This window comes from Colletotrichum godetiae (assembly GCF_030913485.1).
Source record: "Colletotrichum godetiae strain CBS 193.32 chromosome Unknown BDP55scaffold_35, whole genome shotgun sequence".
Taxonomy (NCBI): domain Eukaryota; kingdom Fungi; phylum Ascomycota; class Sordariomycetes; order Glomerellales; family Glomerellaceae; genus Colletotrichum; species Colletotrichum godetiae.
The window spans coordinates 167,285-190,313 of record NW_026851283.1 but is presented as its reverse complement, the minus strand read 5'-3'; the positions used below and the strand labels follow the sequence as shown (position 1 = coordinate 190,313).

Genomic DNA, 23,029 nt, shown 5'->3' with positions numbered 1-23,029 from the left:
TGATCTTCAACTTTATCATTTGTCAATGCTTCTGTCATCCTGATATGATGAGACTCGACAATTATTATTTTCGTCTCGTCCGTCCTCTAAGTCGCGAGAAACTGGGAGCATGGCTGCTTAAGAAACTCAATTCGAGCTTCTAACGCGCGGCCGTCATGTATTGAGTGCGTCAATACAAAGTGGGATAAGTAAGATACTCTGCCAGGTCTGCGCGCTGCAGGTGACCGTCTCTTGTCTTCAGACCACGTCGTCTCGAGCTTACGTACTTGGGGTGGTGATAGAGATGGAACGGGACGAGAGGCTCCACTGGCATGACGTTCGTTAACATGGAAGAAGCTGTTGCTCAGCGCCGTCAGCGGCTCTACCCCCCCATAGTCAAAGTGGACGACGTGCGCAATTTCCATACATGCTGCCGTTGCGTCGCACCACGGCCCGTGTGGTGTGACGCGCAGCGTTATGCAACGTACGAAGTAATCCGTACATGGCATACCAGTCTGGCAGGCGATAGAACGGTACTACAGTGGCTAGGAGTGTAACGGTCTGATAGACATGGACGCGTCAATGATGGTCGACGCCACGTGCGGCTGCTTGCTGTTTCCCCGGCAGCTCCTCCGTATTCTCCTGGTCGATCGCGGCGCCGCGTCCCTCACGAAATTTTCGTCTAACCATTTGGAGTCTTGGAGGAAGTTGAAAAGGAGTTTCGGGGGGGGCGGCCTGGCCTTGTCAGGGGAAAAGCCAATGAAACCTTGATAACCTAATCGCGAGTACGTACCCCGGTAAGCCGTGTGTGAGTGAGGTGGTGACCACTGACCGGGCGCAATCACAGGGCGCCTCTCAGCAATTAGCAGATGGCCAAATGCCAAAAAGTGCACTGCTACCCCGGATTCTGAGGTGGCAGTTGGCTCCACCTAATTGGGGCCTTTATCGACCGAGTCTCGGTTGATTGCCTCGTGCCTTTTCTTGCTCCTTTTCTCAACCCCCCCTGTCGTCCGCTAAGCTGTCTTTCGAGTTTCGAGCCGACATCAAGCTCTATTGCGCCCACCGTATCTACTCCTCTCCATCTTTCTTCCACCTTTGCCGACCTGCGGGCCATGATATGGCCTGGGTATTAGCTTGAACTTAGGCTCGCTCGAGCCGATTATTTCGTGTTCGTGTTCCCTCAGCCCACCCGCTGCTACCTCGATTTATCACGACGCCGCCGGCCTTCACCTCGCCACGCCTTCGCTCCGCTTTGCGACAACCGCAAAAGTCGCCCAACATGACGCGCCGTATAGTAAGTGCTGCTTCTGCGCTTGACGAAAGGTAGAAGGCTTTACTAACGATGCCTTTGCCCAGGTACGGACGATAATCCAGCTCGCCGCGGTGACGCTGCTGACGTTCATCGGCGTCTTCTTCCTCGACCGCAACTTCCGAGTACTACCAAAGTCGATGCACCACTATATGCCACAGCATCACCACGGCTTGATTGTCACGGATATCACAGTAACGAAATGCTCGAGTATAAACGTCTTCACATCCTGTAACCTCGATACCAGCAAATGGCACAGAATCGAAAAGGACCTGTACCTGGGCAAGTCATGGACAACCAGCGCATACGTCCACGTCGCACGCAAGAAAGAAGAGGAGCTGCTACCAGAGGACAAGGTCGTCATGGACGTTTCCGTCGGCCGACTCGACCCCACAACTTCTAAGAAGGGAGAGGAGGACGAGAGATGGGAGAGCCGACCATACGGATTGTGGGTGAAGCGGTCTTCCAACCAGAAGGACAGCGACTCCAAGAAGGCCGTCACGGGCATCGATGTGTTATTTGGCGACGATGCGGTCGAGGCTCGCGATGGCTGGCAGATTACCGGAACGCCCCTACTGCTTCCTCTCAACGAAGAAGTCCCCGTCACCCACATCACTCTGCGGAGAGGAAGCCAGAAGGAGCCTCACAAGCCACAGCCGCGAATCCCCGAGAACGGCAGATTCAAAATCATGCAACTGGCCGATCTCCACCTCAGCACCGGCGTCGGGAAATGTCGCGATGCCATGCCTGAGGGCTACAACGGGGGCTTGTGCGAGGCGGACCCCAGAACGCTGGATTTCGTCCAGAAGATCCTCACCGAGGAGAAGCCCAACTTGGTCGTGCTCAGTGGAGATCAGGTCAATGGCGAGACTGCTCCTGATGCGCAGTCGGTGAGTGACGTTGCTTCTGTCGGGCTGGACGCACACGCTGACTTAACTTTTCTAGGCAATCTTCAAAATCGCTCAGATTCTCATCAAAATGAAGATCCCCTATGTTTCAATCTTTGGAAACCACGATGACGAGGGTTCGCTCCCTCGCGCTGCCCAGATGCAAATTCTGGAGTCGCTGCCATACTCTCTGGCAAAGGCTGGGCCCGAAGAAATCGATGGTGTTGGCAACTACTATGTCGAGGTTCTTGCTAGAGGCAAGTCGGACCACTCAGCACTCACACTTTACATGCTCGATTCCCATGCGTACTCGCCTGATGAGAAGAAATACCATGGCTATGACTGGATTAAGCAGAACCAGATCGAGTGGTTCAAGAAGACTTCTACCAACCTCAAGAAGGCGCACAAGGAGTACAGCAAGGTTCACATGGACCTCGCCTTCATTCACATTCCTTTGCCCGAGTACAGGGATGCCGATCTCGCCATCAAGGGTGAATGGAAAGAGGGTGTTACCGCACCCAACTTCAACTCTGGCTTCCGTGACGCCCTTGTCGAGCAGGGCGTCGTCATGGTCAGCTGTGGACAGTAAGTCTCATCGCTAGCCTTCATCAAAACCACAGACTAACCTTGTCCAGTGATCATGTCAACGATTACTGCTCCCTCTCACTAGATAGCCAGCAGAAGCCTGCCCTTTGGATGTGCTACGCCGGTGGGGTCGGCTTTGGCGGCTATGCCGGATATGGAGGATACCACCGCCGCATACGTGTGTTTGAGGTCGATACCAACGAAGCTCGGATCACGACGTGGAAGCGTGTCGAGTGGGGCGACACCAGTAAACGTATCGATGAGCAAATCATTGTCGAAGCAGGCGGGCCGATAGGCATCAGAGAAAAGAAGGCATGACAGAACTTTTACGGTTGAATCGAAACAAGATGGGGAAAAAAGAAGCAAAGAAAAAAAAAACCAAACGAAATGCTGGAAAAAAGTTGGAGTTTCGGGTCAGGTTAACTAACAACCGGTGTTTGGGTCTGGCTCATCAACAGGAGGTCTTTCTAATGAGAAAGACCCTCAAGGGGAAATTCATAGCATGTATTATTTTGACTTGTCCAAGTGTTTGAAGGCATGATTGCTTTGGTGGACTGGCACGATACGAAAGGCAGCAGAAAGTCGGCAGATTGAAGGAAGTGATGGATGGGCGTCAGGATGAAATATGTACATGTATGTAACTTTGTAGGAGACATGACTGCCAACTTTCCTCTCTTTCCCTCGCCTTGTTCTCGTCCTTCTGAAGGTTGTCTTTGTGAGTGTTGTCTAGTGGCCTGGGATATTGTGTTCGGCCGAGACCTAGATGGCTAGATATGAATGAATATGCAGGCCTATGCTAGACGATGCCTTATGTGGCTGGCACGAGAGAGGCCCTCGTACTCGAAGTGGCCCCTTTAGCCTGGGAACAACACAAGACGTGCTCAAATTGGCTTGTTTCCGCCCTATATTAACTTTAGGCAACCTATGGAGGTGACGCATCGTCGGACCGTGGACACGTGGGGGATGTGTGTGTGTGTGTGTGTGTGTGTGTGTGTGTTTCGGGGGGGGGATGAAGGGAGTGGGAACGAAGTCGAGTCTTGTCTGCTGATTGTCTGTCTCTCACAATTAGATAGGTCCGTGTAGGCTCCCTCCTGATCTATAGTCTAGGTATTGCAGTCTGGAAGTAGGCCATACAGTGATTGCGTTGTAGCACACCTGCCTACTAGAGGGAGCAATAATCGTCATCTTAGTGGTGGAATAGGGATCTTCGTCAAGACTTTTGACCAGCAAGTTCCGACTCACGTGGTAATACACTTCCACCGGTGTAGGCAGCTCATATCAGACCTAACCGACCATCGGAGGGGGATATCCTCTCGTACCTAGGCAGTTACCCAGGAAGAACCTCCATTCCGTCCTCGAGGAGGGCTCCTTCACACACCCAGTGCGCGGCGACTCAAATCCGCTGCTTTTGCCACCGAGCCTGCCAGCCTCACATCGGGATCCGGGAAAGCTCAAATCGACTACGATACGCGCTGTGGCTTGAAGTGTATGCACGTAGTCACATGTACCCCAAGTTTTGATCTCGCGGTGGGTAAGGTGAGATGAGGCTGAACTATGTTGGTCCAGGCCGACCACCATCATGCTCACCCGAAGCCTCGCACAGGGCATGGCTTTTTCATTTGGACATCTTTTTCGTTCTTCCAAGATATCACCATGTTTGAAGCTGCTCAGGTCGTTCGCCAAAGTATGTGATCTTGTAGGGGTGACGAGAAGGTTGAAAAGAGGGGGATAAAGGCTCTCCATAGCTTGTCATTTCTCTTCCAATCGCGATGTGGATGACCAGGTCGGCCTAACAGGTTTATGAAAAGGCGACCTGGAGAAGTCCATAGGTCAGAGAAAGCTTCGAAGTTGTGTTTCACTCACACTTCTTGAGGGATTGTCGGGTACGGCACCGACTCAGGAACACAGGGTCTTGCCCGGTCGGCATCGGCACGGCGCTTCGATGTAAATCTTGACTGTAAACTTATTGCTACTCAATATTTTGATATTGTGTATGATCGCGAAGCGATTAGATCTGTTGGGCTTCTTTGTTTGTGTGAAGAACCATATATCTTTTCCGGTTTCCAGTCAGCCGAGGGTGGTAGACTGACGATAGGGTCGCTTAACAGTCACGCAACCTCTTGGTCTCTTGTTTATCTGCCCAACTCGTCACATTAGCGTCACCTCAATGGCCTTGGAGGTAATTTTGCGCTCTAGTATAATAACGATCTGATAAGAGGATACTCCCGCGTTTTTGGTCACTTGCAGTCGGCCCTGCTGTCAGACGGAGCTACCCTCGGCGAAACTTATTAAATCGATTTGGTTCAGAATGGAATTGGTAAATGCCCAAGTTGTCTAGTCGTTTCCTTCGGTGCTCTGAACTCAAGCTGTGCGGTTCCTCCACCCTCGTAGTCGCGGTGGTTCTCCTCTATGGCGCACTCCTGGCCGTACCATCTCAGCTGGGATAAGAGGGGTTTCGGTTGTGAGAGGTCGCGTCTTTTCATGTATTGGTTCTTTGTGTGATTCTAGGCACGTAAGTGCGTGAAAAAGCTTACTCTTTGCAAATATCTCTGTACGTAGTCTTCTCATGTATACGCCTCAAAATGTGCTGTAGAGTTGGTGTTTTACGTGGGAGTAGGGTTGACGCTAACAATACTCCCTCAGCAACCCTGTGCGCCTCTTGGTTGGTCTGCTCAACTTGACACGTTCGTGGTGTCTCGATTTGCCCTGTTATGGTGATTTCCCCATGGATGTTTTTCCGTAGATCTCGAGCATGGAATAGGCCAGTTCTTCAAGCTCAAATTACGAGTCCGCGCGAATGAGTTGCCCTCCGTCTACCAGCCGATCCTCCAGCATCTCCGGAACGAGTGAGTCTTTTCGGAGCTCAGATGCCTAGGCGTCTTGCTCCAAAAGGTATTGAAGATCATCTCCGTCTCTCTCCACAAGCACCTACCACGATATGCGGTCCGGTAACTACCGTCGTCGAAGCTCTCCACCATAACTTGCCCATCTCCTCTTATCATGAGGACGGAGTAACCGATGTACTCAGAAGCAAAGTATCGAAGAAGACGAATGACCCGTGGTGGGAAAAGTATAATGCGTATGACGCCGGCGCTAGACTCGGCGACACTGTGCGTGGGCCTCACTCCCACCAAGGGGGCAGCTCGAAGAGGTGCTTTACGCACGCACAATCACCCTTCTCCAGGCAAGATAAGATTCGTGAGGCAATCGGGGGAAGCCCTCGTGTCGGTTCTGATCGCAATTGTCAGCCACTGAGTTGGATCAACAGATAGTAGAGTTTGGAAGAACGTACCTCGCACTCCTCCCCTCCAGAGACGGCGCATAAAACCTGGTGTGCCCATCCGCCTCTGCACCTCGACTTTTTCCCTCCCCATCATTTCTCTGTTATTCGTGGATCCATCACTTGTACGTGCGGATCGTCTTCCTTCGCTTGGTTTTTACCTTGTGCTTTCGTCTCTGACCACCTCAGTAAGCTTCGTCGGCCATATACCTACTACACATCCACAAAGAGCATCTCTGACGTACCTCAATTAGCTTTGATAGCTAGTATAGTCTATCGCACCGTTGCTTTGTGCTTCGCTTTCTGTCGGTTACCTGGTAAGTAAACTTTTTGAACTATATACCCATCTCATAAATAGTACCATCTCCAAACAACATAGCTTTTGTATCAATACGAATGCCTCCCACCACCCTCTTACCTATTTTATCCCATATTCGTCTGTGAATAAATACGTAACACAAAGAGACAGTGTATTATACTCGCTGTCGACAGTATAACAATGGACGGCACAACCCCGACGCCTCCTAACGAGGTTTCTCCTCGGGGACAAGGTAGGTTCACAATGCGGCTCAAGGCTCGATGATTTCGCCTGCTATCAATAGAAAGAAGAAGAAAAGATCGGATGCTAATCCTCTCTTAAACAGGAAATCCGAATCCTGCGGCTCAAGACTTGACGCCCACGCCGGTGTCGCCTGCAACGCGGCAGCGGTTGTTGGCCGCTGGGTATACGAACCCGTACCAATATGCCACCTATAGTCTTGCTCCGTCGGTCCTTTCGAAGGAGCTGAACGTGACTTTCCAGGGTCGCCGCGAGTGCTCAGGTCGGCAAATGCTGTTCTGGAAGGGCACGTATCCTCCTGGTTCTCGACGACATGCCACGCAACAGCTCGTTGCGAACGCACAGCAAGGACACAACAGACCTGACCGGCCAAACCCTGCGCCGGCTCAGCCACGGGTCAAGCTCCCAGGGCAGAGTCTTCTCCATCAGCGACCCAAGGATCAAATGAAGCACCATATTGTGATTGCAGAGGAGGAGCGCCAGGAGAGGAAGAGGGTCAAATATGATGAGAAGCGCCAGAACAAGAAGGTTATCCAGCAGCAGCAGCAGCAGCAGCAGCAGCAGCCTCAGCAGTCTCAGCAGTCTCAGCACCAGCCAGAAGAGCACCCAGAGCAGCAGATGCAGCCAGAGCAGCAGATGCAACCAGAACAGCAGATGCAACCAGAACAGCAGATGCAACCAGAACAGCAGCCCGAGTTGCTCCTCGAAGACTACGAGAGCTCCCTGGATTGGTTCTCACAGAGTCTCCAGCAGGGAACCGACGCCATAAGGCCAGAAGAGATCAACCGCTTGTTCGACGCAATGGAAGAATCCGACTACACGCAGAGAGAGCAAGAAATACAGGCTTTCAACCAGTGTATGGTGCCAAGTAATCTGCATTCCACCGTTAATGCTCCGGAATCATGGGTTCCTCGACCGGAAATGACCTTTGATTGGGTTTTTGACGAACAAATGGCGGAAGACGGCGTTGAACATGGCCAGTATACTTCCTTATTGCGTGAGAATGGGCATCCGATGGGCAGTCGTGACTAGACACAGTACGGCGATAAGCGATACTGCATCGAACGTTGCCCCTTTCGCGTTGTTTCCAGTATGGGGTCTTGGTTCGGGTTTTGGTGTTTTTCTTCTTTCCACCCGACAGTGTTGCATCTACTACCTTGCAGTCTAAGCCGCTGAAAAGGAGCAAAGTGTTGAATTGTGAGAGGGGGATGTCCTCATCTTTATCTACTGATTTGACCTCCAAGGCTCAATGGCGAGATTGAAGTTTTGACACCCTTCATATCTGGGTTTGCCGTTTAGGCGGAGAACTTAGCCATATATTGGGTCTCATGATAGGGTAGTTCGCAAAATTATTTTTCTGTGGCGATCGAGGTTCTTTGATCCATGAGTTTCACTTGGCTTCGAAATCCATACATGTCCCGCCGAGCATTATCGGATTCGGAGTACCACGGAGCTTGTCTACCAATAGCTCCGGCGGCTAGATTCATTTCATTACGCCGTGGGTAGGTAGGTGTCTCGGGAAAGAGCGAAGTCCACGGGTTGCGGAGGAGATCTTGGACCATACCTGTCCGTCCAAGTTGATGAATGAGAGATGCTGCGACCTGGTCAATACCTTGAAGGAAGTTGATGTGCTTAGTCATTCCATAGAGGTTGGACATTTGGGAGGAGGCGGAGGCTCCACACTTCGGCACGCTAACCGGACGCGGGGAAAGTGACGACATGTGGGCTGCAGACAGTCCCTGCCGTGATTTCTAAGCAAAAGAAAAGTGAAAGCCCCGCGCTGTTGCAGCTGCTGCAATGGAGGGGTCACTCTGACGGAAGCAATCGTGCCACGGTGCCACGGTATTCGCAGACGAGAGCTGTCAGATAGTGGCCCAGCTTCCACGGACCGTGGTGGGGCGCCTGCCTGGATTATTAAGAAGTTAACAGCTTACCTAGCTCTGGTCGGTCAGTGAGGGGTTCATATAAATGCCCCAGGTAGCATTGAGCTCAACAGTAGGTGGATTAGTATTCAGTATTTAGACCAAAACACAACCTCACTCTCTGCCATATCGCGACAACACGTAAAACCTCCGTTCAACCCTTGCACTGTAAGCATATGACATCTCGGCTAGGACAGTTGAGTAGACAAATCTTCAACATGGCTGCCAAGACCAAGACCGACATCCACTTGTACACCACTGGTACCCCCAACGGTATCAAGGTGTCCATTCTCCTGGAGGAGCTTGGCCTGGACTACCAGGTCACGCCCATTGATATTTCAAAGAACACCCAAAAGGTTGGCATCTCAGAGACGTCCAGTTGTATTGTAGACTGAGGGTCTTCTTCCCTTACAAGCCGTCATGCTAATGCACGGTTGCAGGAGCCCTGGTTCCTGGAGATCAACCCCAATGGACGTATCCCGGCCTTGACAGACAAGTTCGAGGACGGCAAGACCATCCGCCTATTCGAGTCGGGAAGTATTCTTCAGTATCTTGTCGACCGCTATGACAAGGACCACAAGGTCTCTTATCCCTACGGCTCGCGCGAGTACTGGGAGGTGAACAACTGGGTATGATCTACCTACACCTGACCGCCGGAGCTGTGAAGCTGATGCAAGAAATTTAGTTGCACTGGCAGATGGGTGGCCAAGGTCCCATGCAGGGGTAAGCTGTCCTTCGGTAGTAATGTGGTGTCAGTGAGCTAACGAATATGCAGACAAGCCAACCACTTTAAGCGTGAGAAATTTCCGTGATCTCTTCTACGTTCTCTGAATCATGAGCTGACTCTCGCACAGGCTACGCACCCGAGAAAATCCAGTACGGTATCGACCGTTACACTAACGAGACCCGCCGTCTGTACCGTACCATGGACACTGCAATTGCAGCCAACCCTAGCGGCTATCTCGTTGGTGACCGCGTGACGATTGCCGACATTGCCAGCTGGGGTTGGGTGGCGGCGAGCAAGTGGGCGGGCATCGACCTGGAAGAGTTCCCCGCGCTCAAGGCGTGGCTGTGGAAGCTGGTGGAGAGACCCGGCTTCGAGCAGGGTCGCCATGTGCCGTCCAAGCACACGGCACTGGATCACTTCAAGATGACGGATGAGGAGCTTGACGAGAAGGCCAAGGGAGCCGCCGCGTGGATTCAGCAGGGTATGAAGGATGATGCGGCTAAGAAGTGAGGGAATTAGGTGTTTGGCGAGGCTCGCACGAATGGGCCGAGAAAAGGACTAATGAACAAACAAGTCAAATAGGTAAAAGCAAAGAATGGATTAGAAACTGCCTTGATATGATCTTCCATCGGATAATGAAGCATGTCTATCCATGACATCGGAAAATGGCGAGTTCAGAACATGCGCTGACCTTCATGAAGTGTGAACCCGCCCTCCCTTCCAAGTTCAAATGAGTTCATGTTGGTCGGTTAGCTCAGTTGGTTAGAGCGTGGTACTAATATTTCACCAGAAATGTTGTGTAATGCCAAGGCCGGGAGTTCAAGCCTCCCACTGATCATATTTTTGACAATTTGAAGCTTTGCTGTTGGTGCAATTAGCAGATCATTAAGATCTATTCTGGAATGCTTTGCAAAATTCGTTGCGGCTAGCTTCGAAATTCCCTTTTCTTATTTTGTGATCGTGCTTTGGAGAGGAAAGTTCGACCAACCGTTGGCGCTAACAAACTTCTGGGTCCGTCCAGTGTCAATCGGACTTTGGTTGTCACGTGCACTTGTGCAGCTTCCCAATTAGGCCCAGCTGGGTGGCGCCCAAAATTCGGGCCAATTGGCTCCCGTCCCTTAGCTGGAGGCCACCAGGCACCAGGCTGAAAGGTTCCTGTTCAGGGCCCTCCGCAGCTTGCTAAGGTTCTATCAATTGCAGCGGTTCCATATAAAAGTTCCCTCCTCTCAACCATCGAAATCCACAACCACCCTCACACCACGCAATTATCCCTTACTGACAGCTTGCTTGCCATCGCGCATCAGTCAAAATGTCGTGGAGGAATCAGGGAATCACGGGTTCCAATAACATCCCCTTGGGGAAGCGTCGGTTCGGCGGCGACGATGGTGGTGAGGAGGAGTTCCAGGAAGCTCCCCCCAGCAATGGCAACGGCGAGCTGAAGCGCGGTCGCAGCCCAGAGCCTCGTAAGTCTTCGCGTTGCAGTTCCTTATCTTGGCCAGAGCTGAGACTAACGTCGCATTTAGGTACCGATGCCGATGGCCCTCGCCGCAGAAAGAAGAGAAACCGTTGGGGCGACGCGTCCGAAAATAAGGCTGCCGGGTTGATGGGCTTGACGACTGCCATCACGGCGAACATGACCGGCGAGCAGCTGGAGGCTTACACCCTTCATCTCCGTATCACGGAAATCAGCCAGAAGCTTCGCATCGACGACGTCGTTCCCGCGGATGGAGACAGGTATGTTGGCCAAATGTATCAAGCAATGCGCGGCACCTCGTTAACCCCTACCCTCTACAGGTCACCCTCTCCTGCGCCCCAGTACGATAACCATGGTCGTCGTATCAATACGCGCGAGTACCGATACCGCAAGCGCCTCGAAGACGAGCGTCACAAGCTCATCGAAAAGGCCATGAAGACCATCCCTAACTACCACCCACCGCAGGACTACCGCAGGCCCACCAAGACTCAAGAGAAGGTCTACGTGCCTGTTAACGATTACCCAGAGATTAACTTCAGTATGATTGCTAACCCTCTAACCCTCCTAACCAAAATTCTTATTTCCCTTGTTCCCTGCCTGGACTCTGGCCAAGCTTGTCATGCACCCTCCAGGTGTCTTGTCAGACCTGGCCTTGTTTGGAGAATGGGACCGTCATAACTTGCTTCACCCTTTTGACACAAGTGCTAACGCATAGCTCTCGTCGTAAAGTCGGCTTACTTATAGGACCCCGTGGCAACACTTTAAAGAAGATGGAGGGAGAATCTGGCGCCAAAATTGCTATTCGTGGCAAGGGCTCCGTCAAGGAGGGCAAAGGTCGTTCGGATGCAGCTCACGCCAGCAACCAGGAGGAGGACCTCCACTGTCTCATCATGGCCGATACAGAGGAGAAGGTCAACAAGGCTAAGAAGCTCATTCACAACGTTATTGAAACAGTAAGCATTCCCCATCTTCCATATCAATGAGCAGCAAATACTGACATCTTTCTTCTACTAGGCCGCGTCCATCCCCGAAGGACAAAACGAGCTCAAGCGCAACCAGCTTCGTGAGCTTGCTGCCCTCAACGGTACTCTCCGTGACGACGAGAACCAGGCTTGCCAGAACTGCGGCCAGATCGGTCATCGCAAGTACGACTGTCCCGAGCGCCAGAACTACACTGCCAGCATCATTTGCCGCGTCTGTGGCAACGCTGGGCACATGGCCAGAGACTGTCCCGATAGACAGAAGGGTGCCAGCTGGCGCAATGACGGTGCAGGCAGAGGTGGCGAGGCTGGCCGCATTGAAGGCGGAGACGCGGTCGACCGCGAGTACGAGGTGCGTTTTTCTGTATTCCTTAAACCCGAACAAACCCAATGCTGACTTCGACAATAGCAACTTATGCAAGAACTCGGCGGTGGCTCAGCCGGCGGCGCTGCTCCTGCGCGCATCGAAGCTGGCCCTGGTTCCTACAATAACAACGGACCCAGCGGCGGTGATGCGAAGCCCTGGCAGCGTGGCCCTACCGGCGGCCCTGCTCCTTGGCGTAGCCGCAACAACGACTCGCGCGATGATCGTGATCGGGGTGACCGCGACCGCGACCGTGATGGTGGCGGTGGTGGCGGCGGTGGTGCTGCTCCCTGGGCCCGCGATCGCAACCGTCGTGATGATCATGGTGGCGGCCATGGAGGTGGCCACGGCGGCTGCGGTGGTGACTACTACGGCGGCGGCCAAGGTGGCTACGGCGGTCAATCTGCAGGCGCTGCTCCGGGTGCTGCTCCCTGGCATCAGCCTCCCGGAACTCAGAACGGTTACGGCGGCTATGGGGGCTACTCGGGATACGGTGCTCCTCCTGGCATGGCTGCGCCCCCATCTGGCGTTCCTCCTCCGCCTCCTGGTGCTCCTGGTCTTGGAGCTCCTCCAGGTCTGGCTGGTGGTCTCAACGCACTCATCCAGCAGTATGCTGGAGGTGCCCCTCCCCCACCTCCTTCCGACAATGCTCCTCCTCCGCCTCCCAGCGACCAACCTCCCCCACCTCCCCCTGGTGCCTGAAGTGGCTTTTGGAAGCTAGGTGGAAGATCAGACGACTAACATGGGCCCTAACATCGTATCTGCATACCGACCACGTTGACAACTAACGCTCAACTAACAACCAAGGATTCATATCATGACTTCCAGGGTTGGACAAGTGTTCCCACTTACGCACGAACGTGTTCATTTCACCTGACTATCTAAAAACCCCAGTGCGGGCAGCAAGCACTTAACACAAAAAGCAGAATCAACAAAACAGCGGACACAAGAAAGCAAATTGTACGATAGCGATAGGAGGGGCATTCTAGTGGGCACTAATCCATAGGCTTTTCTTTATGCATTTGTGCGTTCCTTTCATAGCAAAAATATGAAGTTCATCTCAATATAGGAAACCTAGTCTGTCCACGTGAAGAAGTTGTTTGTGACATCTGACACTCCAAAGCTCCAAGCGCTGTCTCGGAGTCGGATCCGAGTGCTGTACAGGCAAGAAGAAGAAGGGTAGATAGTTAGATACCATCATCAGATAGCTTATCTTAGCCACCGATCTGTCACCAAAACTCTGTATTGTTGTTCCAAGACATAGCAATCTTCAACACCACTTCAAGTCCAATCAAGTTCCAACGGGCCAGGATTCAAGAGAGCCAGTCGCAAGTTTTCTGGGCGAGGTTGCATGAGTTCCCCGCATCGATGACATTCACCTTGCATGTGAGGTGGATGGGTGGGCTACCTGAGGTACAAATGAAGGCCGCCGTTGGTGCTCTAGAACAGAGGATGGGAGCTTGGGCCATCTACCTCTCTGCACCTCTGGTTTGGTGCAGCACCTAATAATAGGGTACCTAGAGAGTGAGATGCAGCAACAGCAGCAGGCAGCTCTTACCCACTGCGCATCATCCCAGGCCAGGAAGGTGCGTCCAGTGTCTGTAGACTGTCCCAGATCTGGCATGACGCCTTCCCACACACCCTGAGCGCGGCGTTTCCACCTCCAGCCTCCTTCATCCCACTTGCAGAACTTCTCTTCTGTCTGCTGACAACTTTGCTTCGTCGCCTTTGTTCGTCTTTATCCATTCTTCGTCAGCTTCTTTTGTGACCCGTTCGCTTCCCCGCTGATCGACTGCTGTCGTTGTTTCGCTGGAGTGTTCCAAGCCCGTCCATCTTCCCATTGCGCCTCCAGGCACTGTATCACTAGTCGCAATTATCTATCGCCTTGCCTTATCTGAGCTTCCGAGGGTTCATTCACGGAACCCCTCTACCGAGCAGGCTCCGGCCATCTCCGCAGCCTTTCCTCCGAGGACGAAGCTGTAAGACCCGGAGCTTCGTACCCTCTCCGCGTCGTCTGGCCAAACTCGAGATCGTATCAGCTACATTGCGAGCTACAAGCGACACGGTTCCGAGTACTCCATCGAACAATCCCAGCAACATTCGGTAGCAATGGCTGCCAAGAACCCCTTCGGGTTCACGACGGGCCCAGTCACCTTCTGGCTGATTGTCGTCTACGCAGCCTTCCTCATTCCCCTCGTCTGGATTCACGAAACCGTGCCATCTGTTTCTAGCCACAATCCCTACACTGGCGTCAACGTGACCGAGGCCTGGCAGGACTTGACGCACATCACCAAGAACTACCACCCGTACAACAGCCGTGCCAACGATGAGGTGGGCGCATACCTCTTGACCCGGATCGAGGAGATCTTGAAACGCAACAAAGTCGATTACTCCAAGGAAACGGATGCTGGCGGCATCGTCTGGCCTCAAGACGTACAGTGAGTGCATTCGGGGCGTTCGTTTCCGTGCTAAGAAAATGCGCTGACTGGAGGTTATTGCAGTGACACACCAGCTCTTCCACGCAAAGATGCCGTTGAGCGTGCTTCGACAGGCCCTCTCGTGACCGTCTTCGACGACACAATCTCAAACGTGACCTACGCTGGCACCTCTGGCCCACTTGGTCAGCCTGGATCTTCTGCCCATGCAACCTACTTTGAGGGCACGAACAAGCTTGTATACATCCGCGGCACAGAAGATGAGGATGGTGAATGGTGGAAGAACAAGCGTGATTCTCGCAACATTGGCCAGGGCGGCGTTCTCGTCAATGCTCATTACGACTCGTAAGTGGCATACTTGTTGTACCCAACCAGTATACTGACAGACCAAACAGAGTCTCCACCGGCTACGGAGCCACTGACGACGGCATGGGGTGTGTGAGCGTTCTTCAGATGCTCAACTACTTCACTTCTCCCGGCCAGCAGCCCAAACGTGGAATTGTGCTGTTGCTCAACAACGGTGAAGAAGATGGCCTCTACGGAGCCAGGGCCTACCACTACAGTCCTCTCTACTACTTCACCACCTCTTTCGTGAATCTCGAGGGTGCAGGTGCGGGTGGTCGAGCCATCCTGTTCCGGACCACTGATTTGGAGGTGTCCAAGGCTTATGCACATGCTCCTCATCCCTTTGGGTCAGTTGTTGCTGCGGACGGCTTCAAGCTTAGAGCGATCAAGAGCGAAACGGATTACAAGGTGTGGGTCGAGAACTTTGGTCAGCGTGGCCTCGACATTGCATTCTACCGGCCCCGAGCGCGGTATCATACTAACCAAGACGACGCTCGGCATGCCTCGCAAGACAGCCTTTGGCACATGCTTTCCAACGGCTTGGCTGCTGTGGACTCTCTTCAAAAGACCTCCGGCTCCTTCACTGGTAAACGCAATGATGGAGACAAGAAGAAGGTTTCGAGCGGTTCCGGTACCGAGGGCGTGTGGTTCGATATGTTTGGAAAAGGATTCGCGACTCTTGAGCTTCGTGGTCTCTTCGCGTGGACCTTGACCCTGCTCATCGTGTCTCCCTTGATTTTGGTCCTCATCACCTACATCCTGTCGAGACAGGACAAGTACTACTTCTTTTCGAGGAAGGTCAAGCTCGATATCGAAGACGAGTCGGTTCCTCTTGGAGGCTGGAAGGGGTTCTTCCGTTTCCCCTTGGCTCTGCTTTTCTCGGGCGCGATTACCGTTCTATGTGCCCTTTTAGTTCGGAGACTCAACCCTGAGATTGTTTCCAGCAGTCCCTACGCAGTGTAAGTGAAAGCCACACTCCATCCTGCATCTTCCTACTGACACGGTACACCAATAGCTGGGCAATGACCTTGTCTGTGTTCTTCCTGGTTTTCTGGACAATCTCGCGAGGCGCCAATGCTGTCAGGCCGAGCGCTCTTCAACGAGGCTATGCCCACATTTGGCTCTTCATCATGAGCTGGGCTATTCTCGTTGCCGTTACCACCGCAGCCGACAGGTTCCAAATTGCTTCGGGATATCTCTTTGCATTCTTCCATTCGGCCGTCTTTGTGGCGACGCTCATCACTCTCTGCGACCTTTTCGCGCTCCCAAGCAAGCAAACCTACGCAGAGACGGCCCACGATGATCAGCAGTCCAGGGATAACATATCAGAGGTTCCGAACTCTGACGCTTTGATCTCTCCTAGCCCGCACGAGGAGGGTACCACCGAAGAGCCCACGGAAACAACGCCGCTTAGGAGTGGCGAAAATGGTAGTGGAAACAATGGCACAATCCGGACAACATTTGCAACAACCTACCGACGCTCGCTCTCGGCCATCATGTCTAACCCAGACGACGATGAGGAGATTAAAGAAACAAACGAAAAGCAGCCTTACGAAAAAGAACAACCGTGGTCAGCGAAGCTTCCATCCTGGACCTGGTTTTTCCAACTCCTTCTGCTTGCCCCGATTACCATTATCGTCTTCCTCCAAGTGGCTCTGTTCATCACCTCAGCCATGCAGTCCATTGGTGCCGATGGCGTGGATCCTTTGCTGCTCTATACCGCGATCGCCGTCTTCAGTATCATGATTTCTCTACCTCTTACCCCATTCATACACAGGACAAGCTCTTACGTGCCGCTGGCCTTGTTGTTCATTTTCCTCATCAGTCTGATCTACAACTTGGTCGCCTTTCCGTTCTCCGCGGACAACCGCTACAAGGTCAAGTTCATACAGCGCCTTGACCTGGATCACGGGAACTCTTCGGTTTCGATTCTCGGCATGCAGAAGTACGCCCGCAAAATGATCAATGAGTTGCCATCTGCAGCAGGTCGGGAAGTCATCTGCACACCATCTTCTGGCTCGCTGTCTGATTGTCGGTTTGATGGATCTGCGGTATTGCCCAGACTGCCAGAGCTCAAGAGTGCCCTCTCTTCTGAGTTCTCGTTTTCGAAGGATCCGTACGCACACCTTGTAACTGTTAACGTCACTTACTCGAACTCGACCAACGAATATCAGCTTTGCATTGAAGCCCCAGAGTCAAAGCAATGCATTCTCCAATTCGACGACCCCGTGACGTTTAGCGTCCGGGAAAGCGCCGGTCTCGATTCCCTCTTCAGTACGCCTACTGAAGGTGGAATCAACGGCATCACGCTCTGGCGGAGAGACTCGTCCATCCCATGGACGGTGGACGTCAAGCCAGCCGCAAAACCCTCGCTGGCTATATCCACGGGTTCAGTTCCTTGGAAAACTTCCAAGGAACACGAGGAACTTCGGATTCGTCGGGTTCAAAAGCCTACGGATTTCAGCGGAACAATCTCATGCTCTTGGAGTGATGCCAACGTTCGTGGGACAATCCCTGCCTTGGACGAAGCTTTGCAATACGCCCCCGACTGGATTGCTGTCACAAAGCAGGACGTCGGCCTGGTCAAGGCATATAAGCGCTTCAAGGCCTGAGCGGACAGTCGTAATACTTCCTTGACGGCTTTGATGAAGTTGATCTCACTATTTCTTGGCGGGTTTGTAGGAGCGGACGCGAGACTCCATGGCTAGGGCCATAAATGAAAAGCCACCAGCCTGTGGGAAGCTGGAATAGTGTTTTGTTTCATTGCAGTCGGCGACTTGACCTTTGTTCATTGGACGGCGTTTTCGAGAGGTATTTCTCACTTTAGCATGCGATCATGGGGTACAGCATAATCACTGGTGGCTAGGCTGCAGACGGGTAACGAAGAAAGCATGCGTAATTGGTATCAATCTCAAAGTATCATTCGAGAAACTTCGTCGTTGTTAAAGCTCACGCTCTCGAAATCTGTTTGACTATGTTGTGGAGTTTATGGGCGCGTACATCTCGAGTGCTGTACGTGTTTAATCCTGCCCACACGGAGCATGTGTCTAGTGCTTGCCTAACATTCAGGTTGAGGTCGGTCCTTCCTCAACCCAGCCCAATCGATCCCCATGGTCGAGCGGTATAACGCCCTAGTCCGTTAGTACAGAACTTATGAGATCTCGAGAAGTCAAAGATGGAGGATTTCGTGGGGGTTCAGTTCGATTCACGAACTGGGCACCCGAGCTTTTGTCCTCCTGCCCCTTTTGATATCTTTCTATGCATCCGATGGATCGAACAATTTATGTAACCGGGTATCAATTGTGTTGGACTATCAAGACTATCAAGCAAGTCTGCTGGAAAGAGCTTGCCTTTTGCTAAGGCCCTTCACCTCGTTCTCAAGTCACCTTGGTATGAAGGTGAGCCTCCCATCACTGGGCCATTCAGTCCTTTCACGGGCTCCATTAGACTAAATTGCCGACTCCTCCATCACTGCTCCATCCTCTCATCCTTGACATCACCGCCAGCAGCCCCCTCCTCCACCTCCTTCGCGTGATACCGCTCCAGCAACTCCCTCATCTTGGCCCACAACTCAGCCTCCATTTCGCGCTCGACCTTGTTGTTGCGGCTGTTGAGCCAGCCGACGTCGAGGTTACCAATGGTACCGACGCCGTTGGGCTCGAGGGACGGGCGCGCGACAATTTTGGCGTCCTCGTTCATGACGGGTTGGCGGGTTTTTGGGTCCGCGTCGTTGCGGAGCTTGATGATTGATGCTTCTTCTAGAGAGAGGATTTGGCGCTTCATGTGGACGTCTACTGTGTGGAGGGTGGAGAGGAGGGCGTCCATTGAGGTTTTGAAGGTTTGAGTTTGGGATGATAGTGTTTGGGCGGAAGGGTTTGAGGGGTCTGATGAGGTCTTTGGGGGCGCGCCGAGGGCGGAGAGGGCGGATGAGGTGTGGGACATTAGGGAGACTATTTGGGTGTCTATTTCACAGAGTTGTTGGATTCGTTCTTGGAGTGTGAATGGTTCGTTTGTGGGGGTATCGGTTGTCATCGTTGTGTCTGCCATATTTGCTGTGAGGGAAATGTGTTTTTCCCACTGGGTTGTTCGAGAGGGGATGAAGTTAGAAATTGGCGGGGTCAATGAATTGGAAAGATGAAGGGTGTCGTGGTTGGTTTTGAATGAGTTCGTTTCGTGAGATGAGAGGTTGAGGTTAGGTGAGTGAGATGCCCAGTGAGTAAGCTTGCGCCAGTTGAGCTTCAAAGGTAGCGCGTCTTGGTAAAATAGTGGGCCCGACCACGGGGGAGGTCGAAGCTCTCTTCCAATGACTGAGGTCAGAGAGGTATGCACCATACCTAAGGCGGCTTAGCGCCACTCTCTCCAGATATTTTCCGCCGCCAACCCTGACCTCACGTCTTGCCTTTGCAGCCTTGCAGGGGATGAACGAGCCTCATTTCATCGGGCTGAACGCGACGTGCGACGACATCTCATCGAATTTTATCATCAAACCTCAGACTTTGCATCTACACCGCCCTGTGGACATTCAACGACGCCGAAGGAACACGCTCGTTAGGACTTTAGAGATTGCGGCCTCAGTCAGCCACGGATACCCGATCTAGCTCGACGACTCACGATCACGTCTCACCCGACGATTCACGACTAATGCGCCGAGAGACGTGAAGGGGGCATCACCACATCACACCAATTTTTCATCTACATCAACCTCCAATTCAAGGAAATCCATCGCAAAAATTTGTAGAAAATGTCGGGAAACCCGGCTCAGCCAGGTGCCAACACCACCCCAGGCGCCCCTGGTGCCGCCGGTGCAGCAGCAGGCGCGTCGGGATCCTTTTCACAACAGCCTCAGCAGCCACCAGCCGCGACGACGGTGCCGGCGACAGTAACGCCTATTCCTGCTCCTGTTGTTCCGGTTAGTCAGACGCCGATCCCGCCTCCCGTGACGGCTACGCCTGCGCCTGCGCCGGCGCCGGCTACTGCGCCGATGTCGAACCAGAACCTGAATCAGATTGTAAGTTGGGATTTTTGTAAATTTGGTGTCTTCTTGTGGCTTCTATGCGTGCATCATTCGGGAGACTGGGTTGGTATTCGGGTTGCCGCAAGTGTGGTGACTTTGGTGATCGGATGTTGGCGGTGATGGCAAGTGCTGTAGGAAAGGTGAAAGACGAGATGGGAGGGTGAGGATCAAGTGTGTGTTCCTCTGAAGGCAGGGAATAAGCAGACAGCAACTGCTTCATTCATCTGCTGGAGGCTTGCAGAAAAAATGGCACCTCACGGGTAGTTGCCAGTTGTCACTTCTTTGTGTCTGGCCCTACTTGCCATTTCCTCACCCATCACCTTTCATCATCATTCAACTCACCCACCTTCCCGTTCGTCTTTGTTATTCTTTCACGTCGACACATCACCAACGCCTAGGAGGTCAACGACAATGCCCCGTCTCATTGCAGAGAAAATGTCTGGGCCGGAAATAGTAGGTCAAGCCGGCGGCAGCTCTCGCGATCCCTCTCCGGCGGTGACCGATCTCACACTGGTTTCCGAAACCTCGTGGAATAGGTCTACCTCTCCTCCATCGCCCTATTTGGCTTTTCTTACACCCCCTCTAGAACTTATGCACCTCCCTGATGATGATTCTTCTACTTCTAACCCTCCATCCTCTCTCCTCCCTCATCCGCGTCCTACCTCTCTTCAACGCGAGACAGCAAATAGCACCATGGCAGACGACACGGAGCTTGCGGAGGCATTGAAAGTGCGATCGCGCAGACTTGCCTTGACAATGCTTCTCTAGGCATCGCTAACGGTTCCTAGGTCACAGACTATCTCCTCAAGCGGGGATACACCCGTACCGAAACGATATTCCGCCAAGAGTCTTCGCACTTGGGTCCTGACGGTAGACCCATTCACAATAAGGTTGATGATTTGGGACCGAAGAAGTACCTGAAGGCGTTCAACTTACTCCGCGAGTGGGTCGAGAATAACCTCGACATCTACAAGGTAAGTCTCTAGTGGCTCGTAGCTTCTGGCGTGTCAATAAGTCTAACCTCCTGCAGTTCGAGTTGAATAAGCTTCTTTGGCCTGTCTTCGTCTACTCGTGGCTTGAGCTCGTCACTCAGAACTACTCCGAGGAAGCCAAGATCATTCTCAATACCCTCAAGTCGTACTTTGAGAATGTCCATTCCGATGACCTGAAGACCTTCTCTACCATTACGCTGGCTTTGCACGCCAAGGAGAATCCTACTACAAAGCTCTACAGAGAGAACAAGTACCGCGTTCCGCTCAACCAACACATCAGCGGCAACCTTTTCCACTTCCTCGAGCGCGAGCGTGATAATGGCGGCGCTGTTATCCTGTATATCCTCTCGACCTTCTGCCAGCTGGACTCGACGGCACGTGGCCCTATCGAGCCGTTCAGCTTCGAGGCGATCTATCGCCGATCCCAAAACCTCGACATCGACGAGGTGGATCTGCAAGAGGGAATTCCTGGTGTCTTCACCGGAATCTCCAACAGGGACCTGTTGGACAAGACGGTGCCCCTCAAGTTGGGTGCTCTGCCCATGGAGGAGGACCTCCGCGACGATGTCAGGGCCGAGCTCCAGGATGAGGATGCACTCAACCCCCCGCCCGATGGTCGCGCTACCTTGGTCGACGAGTTTGACCGCAAGATCAAGCGAGAAGAAAGCGCCGATGGTCCCACGAGAGCCGACCTCCCTCTGCCCCCATCCCGCGCCAGAGACGTTGTCATGGAGATGCAGAAGGTTAGGGAGAACCGCGATCGCTTCAAGATTGACGGACGTACCGGTGGTGTCGGCGTTCCTGTTAGCGCGTGCATGTTCACTTTCCACAACACTTTAGGAAGGCAAGCAGTATCATCTCGTCCGCTGAACCCCACTAACAGATATATCTAGTGTGTCATGCATGGACTTCTCCAAGGATCACGAAATGGTTGCTATTGGCACTACGGACTCCTACATCCGCGTCTGGCACCTTGAGGGCAAGCCTCTCAAGTCGAAGCGCAACGACGAGAAGGACTACAAGTTCAACAACCGCAAGCTGATTGGTCACTCGGCCCAGGTGTACTCGGTCTCCTTCTCTGACTCCATCGCCAAGCTTGAGCACGCGCCATTCGGCGAGGAAGGCAAGGGTGAGTCTCCCATCGAAACGAGCTCCAAGCTGCTGCTGTCCTGTTCTGCGGACGGCACCGTTCGAGTCTGGTCGTTGGATGTTTGGGCTTGCGTCTGCGTCTACAAGGGCCACGATGGCCCGGTGTTGAGAGCCGAGTGGGGTCCTTTCGGCCACTACTTCTTGACTGGCGGCTGGGACAAGACTGTTCGTGTCTGGATGCAGGATCACGCATCCGCGCAGCGCATCCTTGTCGGCCACGACTCCAGCATCTCGGCCGTCGCATGGCACCCGAACGGAACGTACGTGTTCTCGGCTTCCGACGAGACGGACAAGTCTGTCCGCATGTGGTCTGTTATCACCGGCCAGTGCGTTCGTGTCTTCACCGGTCATACAGACTACATCTCCACCATTGAGGTCGCGCCCAACGGCAGAATCTTGGCCACGGCTGATTGCAGTGGTAACATCTTCTTCTGGGACATTCAGAAAGGTCTTCGCATCAAGCGCTCGCGCGGCCACGGCAAGGGCGGTATTTGGTCCATGAGCTTCAGCGTTGAGTCCAACGTTCTCGTCTCTGGTGGACAAGACGGCACTGTTCGCGTCTGGGATGTGGAGCTCCCTGCCGAGGGTCACAAGGCCGCTCAGCAGCAGCAAGGAGCGGCGCCTGCTCAAGAGGGAGGCGACACCATTGTTGCTGCCAGTGGACAGACGGAGCGCCCGAACGCAAGCGGCCAGGGGGCGACTGGCAGTGGTTCCAATGCTCCTAGCGGCGGAAAGAAAAAGGGCAAGGAGGTGATGATTACGCCTGACCAGATCAGTGCTTTCCCGACCAAGAAGACGCCCGTTATGAAGGTCCAGTTCACGCGTATGAACCTGATTGTATCCGGTGGCTGCTACGATCCTGACCGCTAAACGGAACGGTATTCTTGGGAGAGAAAGAATCAGACTGTTTTCATCTTGAGTTCGGCGTTGGGGTCGCGGTAGTCGACAAAATGTGATTTGGGCGAGGTAATCCTGGTCTGGGACAGCAAGATCGCCCAAAATCGCCTGGTTACTGGTTTTTGTAAATC

At 53.1% G+C, this 23,029-nt stretch overlaps 8 protein-coding genes and 1 non-coding gene across 9 annotated transcripts; 8 read left to right on the top strand and 1 right to left on the bottom strand.

Annotated features, from left to right (window-relative positions):
- Positions 1 to 1,258: 1,258 nt before the first annotated feature.
- Positions 1,259 to 3,078, top strand: BDP55DRAFT_695833 (calcineurin-like phosphoesterase; the record flags this gene model as incomplete). Its single annotated transcript, XM_060577516.1, has 4 exons — positions 1,259 to 1,273; positions 1,336 to 2,178; positions 2,234 to 2,760; positions 2,811 to 3,078. 4 exons carry the CDS (start codon positions 1,259 to 1,261, stop codon positions 3,076 to 3,078), a joined length of 1,653 nt encoding a protein of 550 aa, XP_060426821.1.
- Positions 3,079 to 6,539: 3,461 nt separating this feature from the next.
- Positions 6,540 to 7,631, top strand: BDP55DRAFT_634575 (uncharacterized protein; the record flags this gene model as incomplete). Its single annotated transcript, XM_060572678.1, has 2 exons — positions 6,540 to 6,591; positions 6,685 to 7,631. The coding sequence occupies 2 exons, from the start codon at positions 6,540 to 6,542 to the stop codon at positions 7,629 to 7,631; spliced, it is 999 nt and encodes a 332-aa protein (XP_060426820.1).
- A 983-nt stretch (positions 7,632 to 8,614) lies between these two features.
- BDP55DRAFT_671864 (glutathione S-transferase) lies at positions 8,615 to 9,856 on the top strand. Its single transcript, XM_060575488.1, has 5 exons — positions 8,615 to 8,877; positions 8,962 to 9,150; positions 9,207 to 9,244; positions 9,297 to 9,316; positions 9,376 to 9,856. Exons 1-5 carry the CDS (start codon positions 8,698 to 8,700, stop codon positions 9,756 to 9,758), a joined length of 810 nt encoding a protein of 269 aa, XP_060426819.1. The 5' UTR covers positions 8,615 to 8,697; the 3' UTR covers positions 9,759 to 9,856.
- Positions 9,857 to 9,991: 135 nt separating this feature from the next.
- Positions 9,992 to 10,086, top strand: BDP55DRAFT_t249. The gene has a single exon. It is a non-coding gene; the product is annotated as a tRNA-Ile (tRNA).
- A 270-nt stretch (positions 10,087 to 10,356) lies between these two features.
- BDP55DRAFT_239847 (uncharacterized protein) lies at positions 10,357 to 11,483 on the top strand. The gene is made up of 3 exons (XM_060566205.1): positions 10,357 to 10,711; positions 10,772 to 10,982; positions 11,043 to 11,483. Exons 1-3 carry the CDS (start codon positions 10,558 to 10,560, stop codon positions 11,398 to 11,400), a joined length of 723 nt encoding a protein of 240 aa, XP_060426818.1. The 5' UTR covers positions 10,357 to 10,557; the 3' UTR covers positions 11,401 to 11,483.
- On the top strand, positions 11,484 to 13,114 carry BDP55DRAFT_239848 (uncharacterized protein). The gene is made up of 2 exons (XM_060566206.1): positions 11,484 to 11,675; positions 11,737 to 13,114. The coding sequence occupies exons 1-2, from the start codon at positions 11,566 to 11,568 to the stop codon at positions 12,785 to 12,787; spliced, it is 1,161 nt and encodes a 386-aa protein (XP_060426817.1). The 5' UTR covers positions 11,484 to 11,565; the 3' UTR covers positions 12,788 to 13,114.
- Positions 13,115 to 14,175: 1,061 nt separating this feature from the next.
- BDP55DRAFT_731064 (putative zinc metalloprotease) lies at positions 14,176 to 17,458 on the top strand (the record flags this gene model as incomplete). The annotated part of the gene is made up of 4 exons (XM_060579771.1): positions 14,176 to 14,504; positions 14,568 to 14,846; positions 14,897 to 15,805; positions 15,862 to 17,458. The coding sequence occupies 4 exons, from the start codon at positions 14,176 to 14,178 to the stop codon at positions 17,456 to 17,458; spliced, it is 3,114 nt and encodes a 1,037-aa protein (XP_060426816.1).
- A 657-nt stretch (positions 17,459 to 18,115) lies between these two features.
- On the bottom strand, positions 18,116 to 19,067 carry BDP55DRAFT_671856 (mediator complex protein-domain-containing protein). Its single transcript, XM_060575487.1, has one exon. The coding sequence runs from the start codon at positions 18,891 to 18,893 to the stop codon at positions 18,315 to 18,317; it is 579 nt and encodes a 192-aa protein (XP_060426815.1). The 5' UTR covers positions 18,894 to 19,067; the 3' UTR covers positions 18,116 to 18,314.
- Positions 19,068 to 19,587: 520 nt separating this feature from the next.
- On the top strand, positions 19,588 to 22,871 carry BDP55DRAFT_695829 (WD domain-containing protein; the record flags this gene model as incomplete). Its single annotated transcript, XM_060577515.1, has 4 exons — positions 19,588 to 19,854; positions 20,649 to 20,834; positions 20,891 to 21,696; positions 21,746 to 22,871. The coding sequence occupies 4 exons, from the start codon at positions 19,588 to 19,590 to the stop codon at positions 22,869 to 22,871; spliced, it is 2,385 nt and encodes a 794-aa protein (XP_060426814.1).
- Positions 22,872 to 23,029: the final 158 nt, after the last annotated feature.

What these genes read in the sequence shown, in the direction of transcription:
- BDP55DRAFT_671856 (XM_060575487.1), bottom strand. Translation starts at nt 18,893, where the DNA reads ATGGCAGACACAACGATGACAACCGATACCCCCACAAACGAACCATTC.
- BDP55DRAFT_671864 (XM_060575488.1), top strand. Translation starts at nt 8,698, where the DNA reads ATGACATCTCGGCTAGGACAGTTGAGTAGACAAATCTTCAACATGGCT. An exon ending in GGCCAAGGTCCCATGCAGGG is followed by an intron (nt 9,245 to 9,296) that starts GTAAGCTGTCCT and finishes ACGAATATGCAG; the next exon opens with ACAAGCCAACCACTTTAAGC. An exon ending in ACAAGCCAACCACTTTAAGC is followed by an intron (nt 9,317 to 9,375) that starts GTGAGAAATTTC and finishes ACTCTCGCACAG; the next exon opens with GCTACGCACCCGAGAAAATC.
- BDP55DRAFT_239847 (XM_060566205.1), top strand. Translation starts at nt 10,558, where the DNA reads ATGTCGTGGAGGAATCAGGGAATCACGGGTTCCAATAACATCCCCTTG. An exon ending in CGGTCGCAGCCCAGAGCCTC is followed by an intron (nt 10,712 to 10,771) that starts GTAAGTCTTCGC and finishes CGTCGCATTTAG; the next exon opens with GTACCGATGCCGATGGCCCT. An exon ending in GTTCCCGCGGATGGAGACAG is followed by an intron (nt 10,983 to 11,042) that starts GTATGTTGGCCA and finishes TACCCTCTACAG; the next exon opens with GTCACCCTCTCCTGCGCCCC.
- BDP55DRAFT_239848 (XM_060566206.1), top strand. Translation starts at nt 11,566, where the DNA reads ATGCAGCTCACGCCAGCAACCAGGAGGAGGACCTCCACTGTCTCATCA. An exon ending in TTCACAACGTTATTGAAACA is followed by an intron (nt 11,676 to 11,736) that starts GTAAGCATTCCC and finishes TTCTTCTACTAG; the next exon opens with GCCGCGTCCATCCCCGAAGG.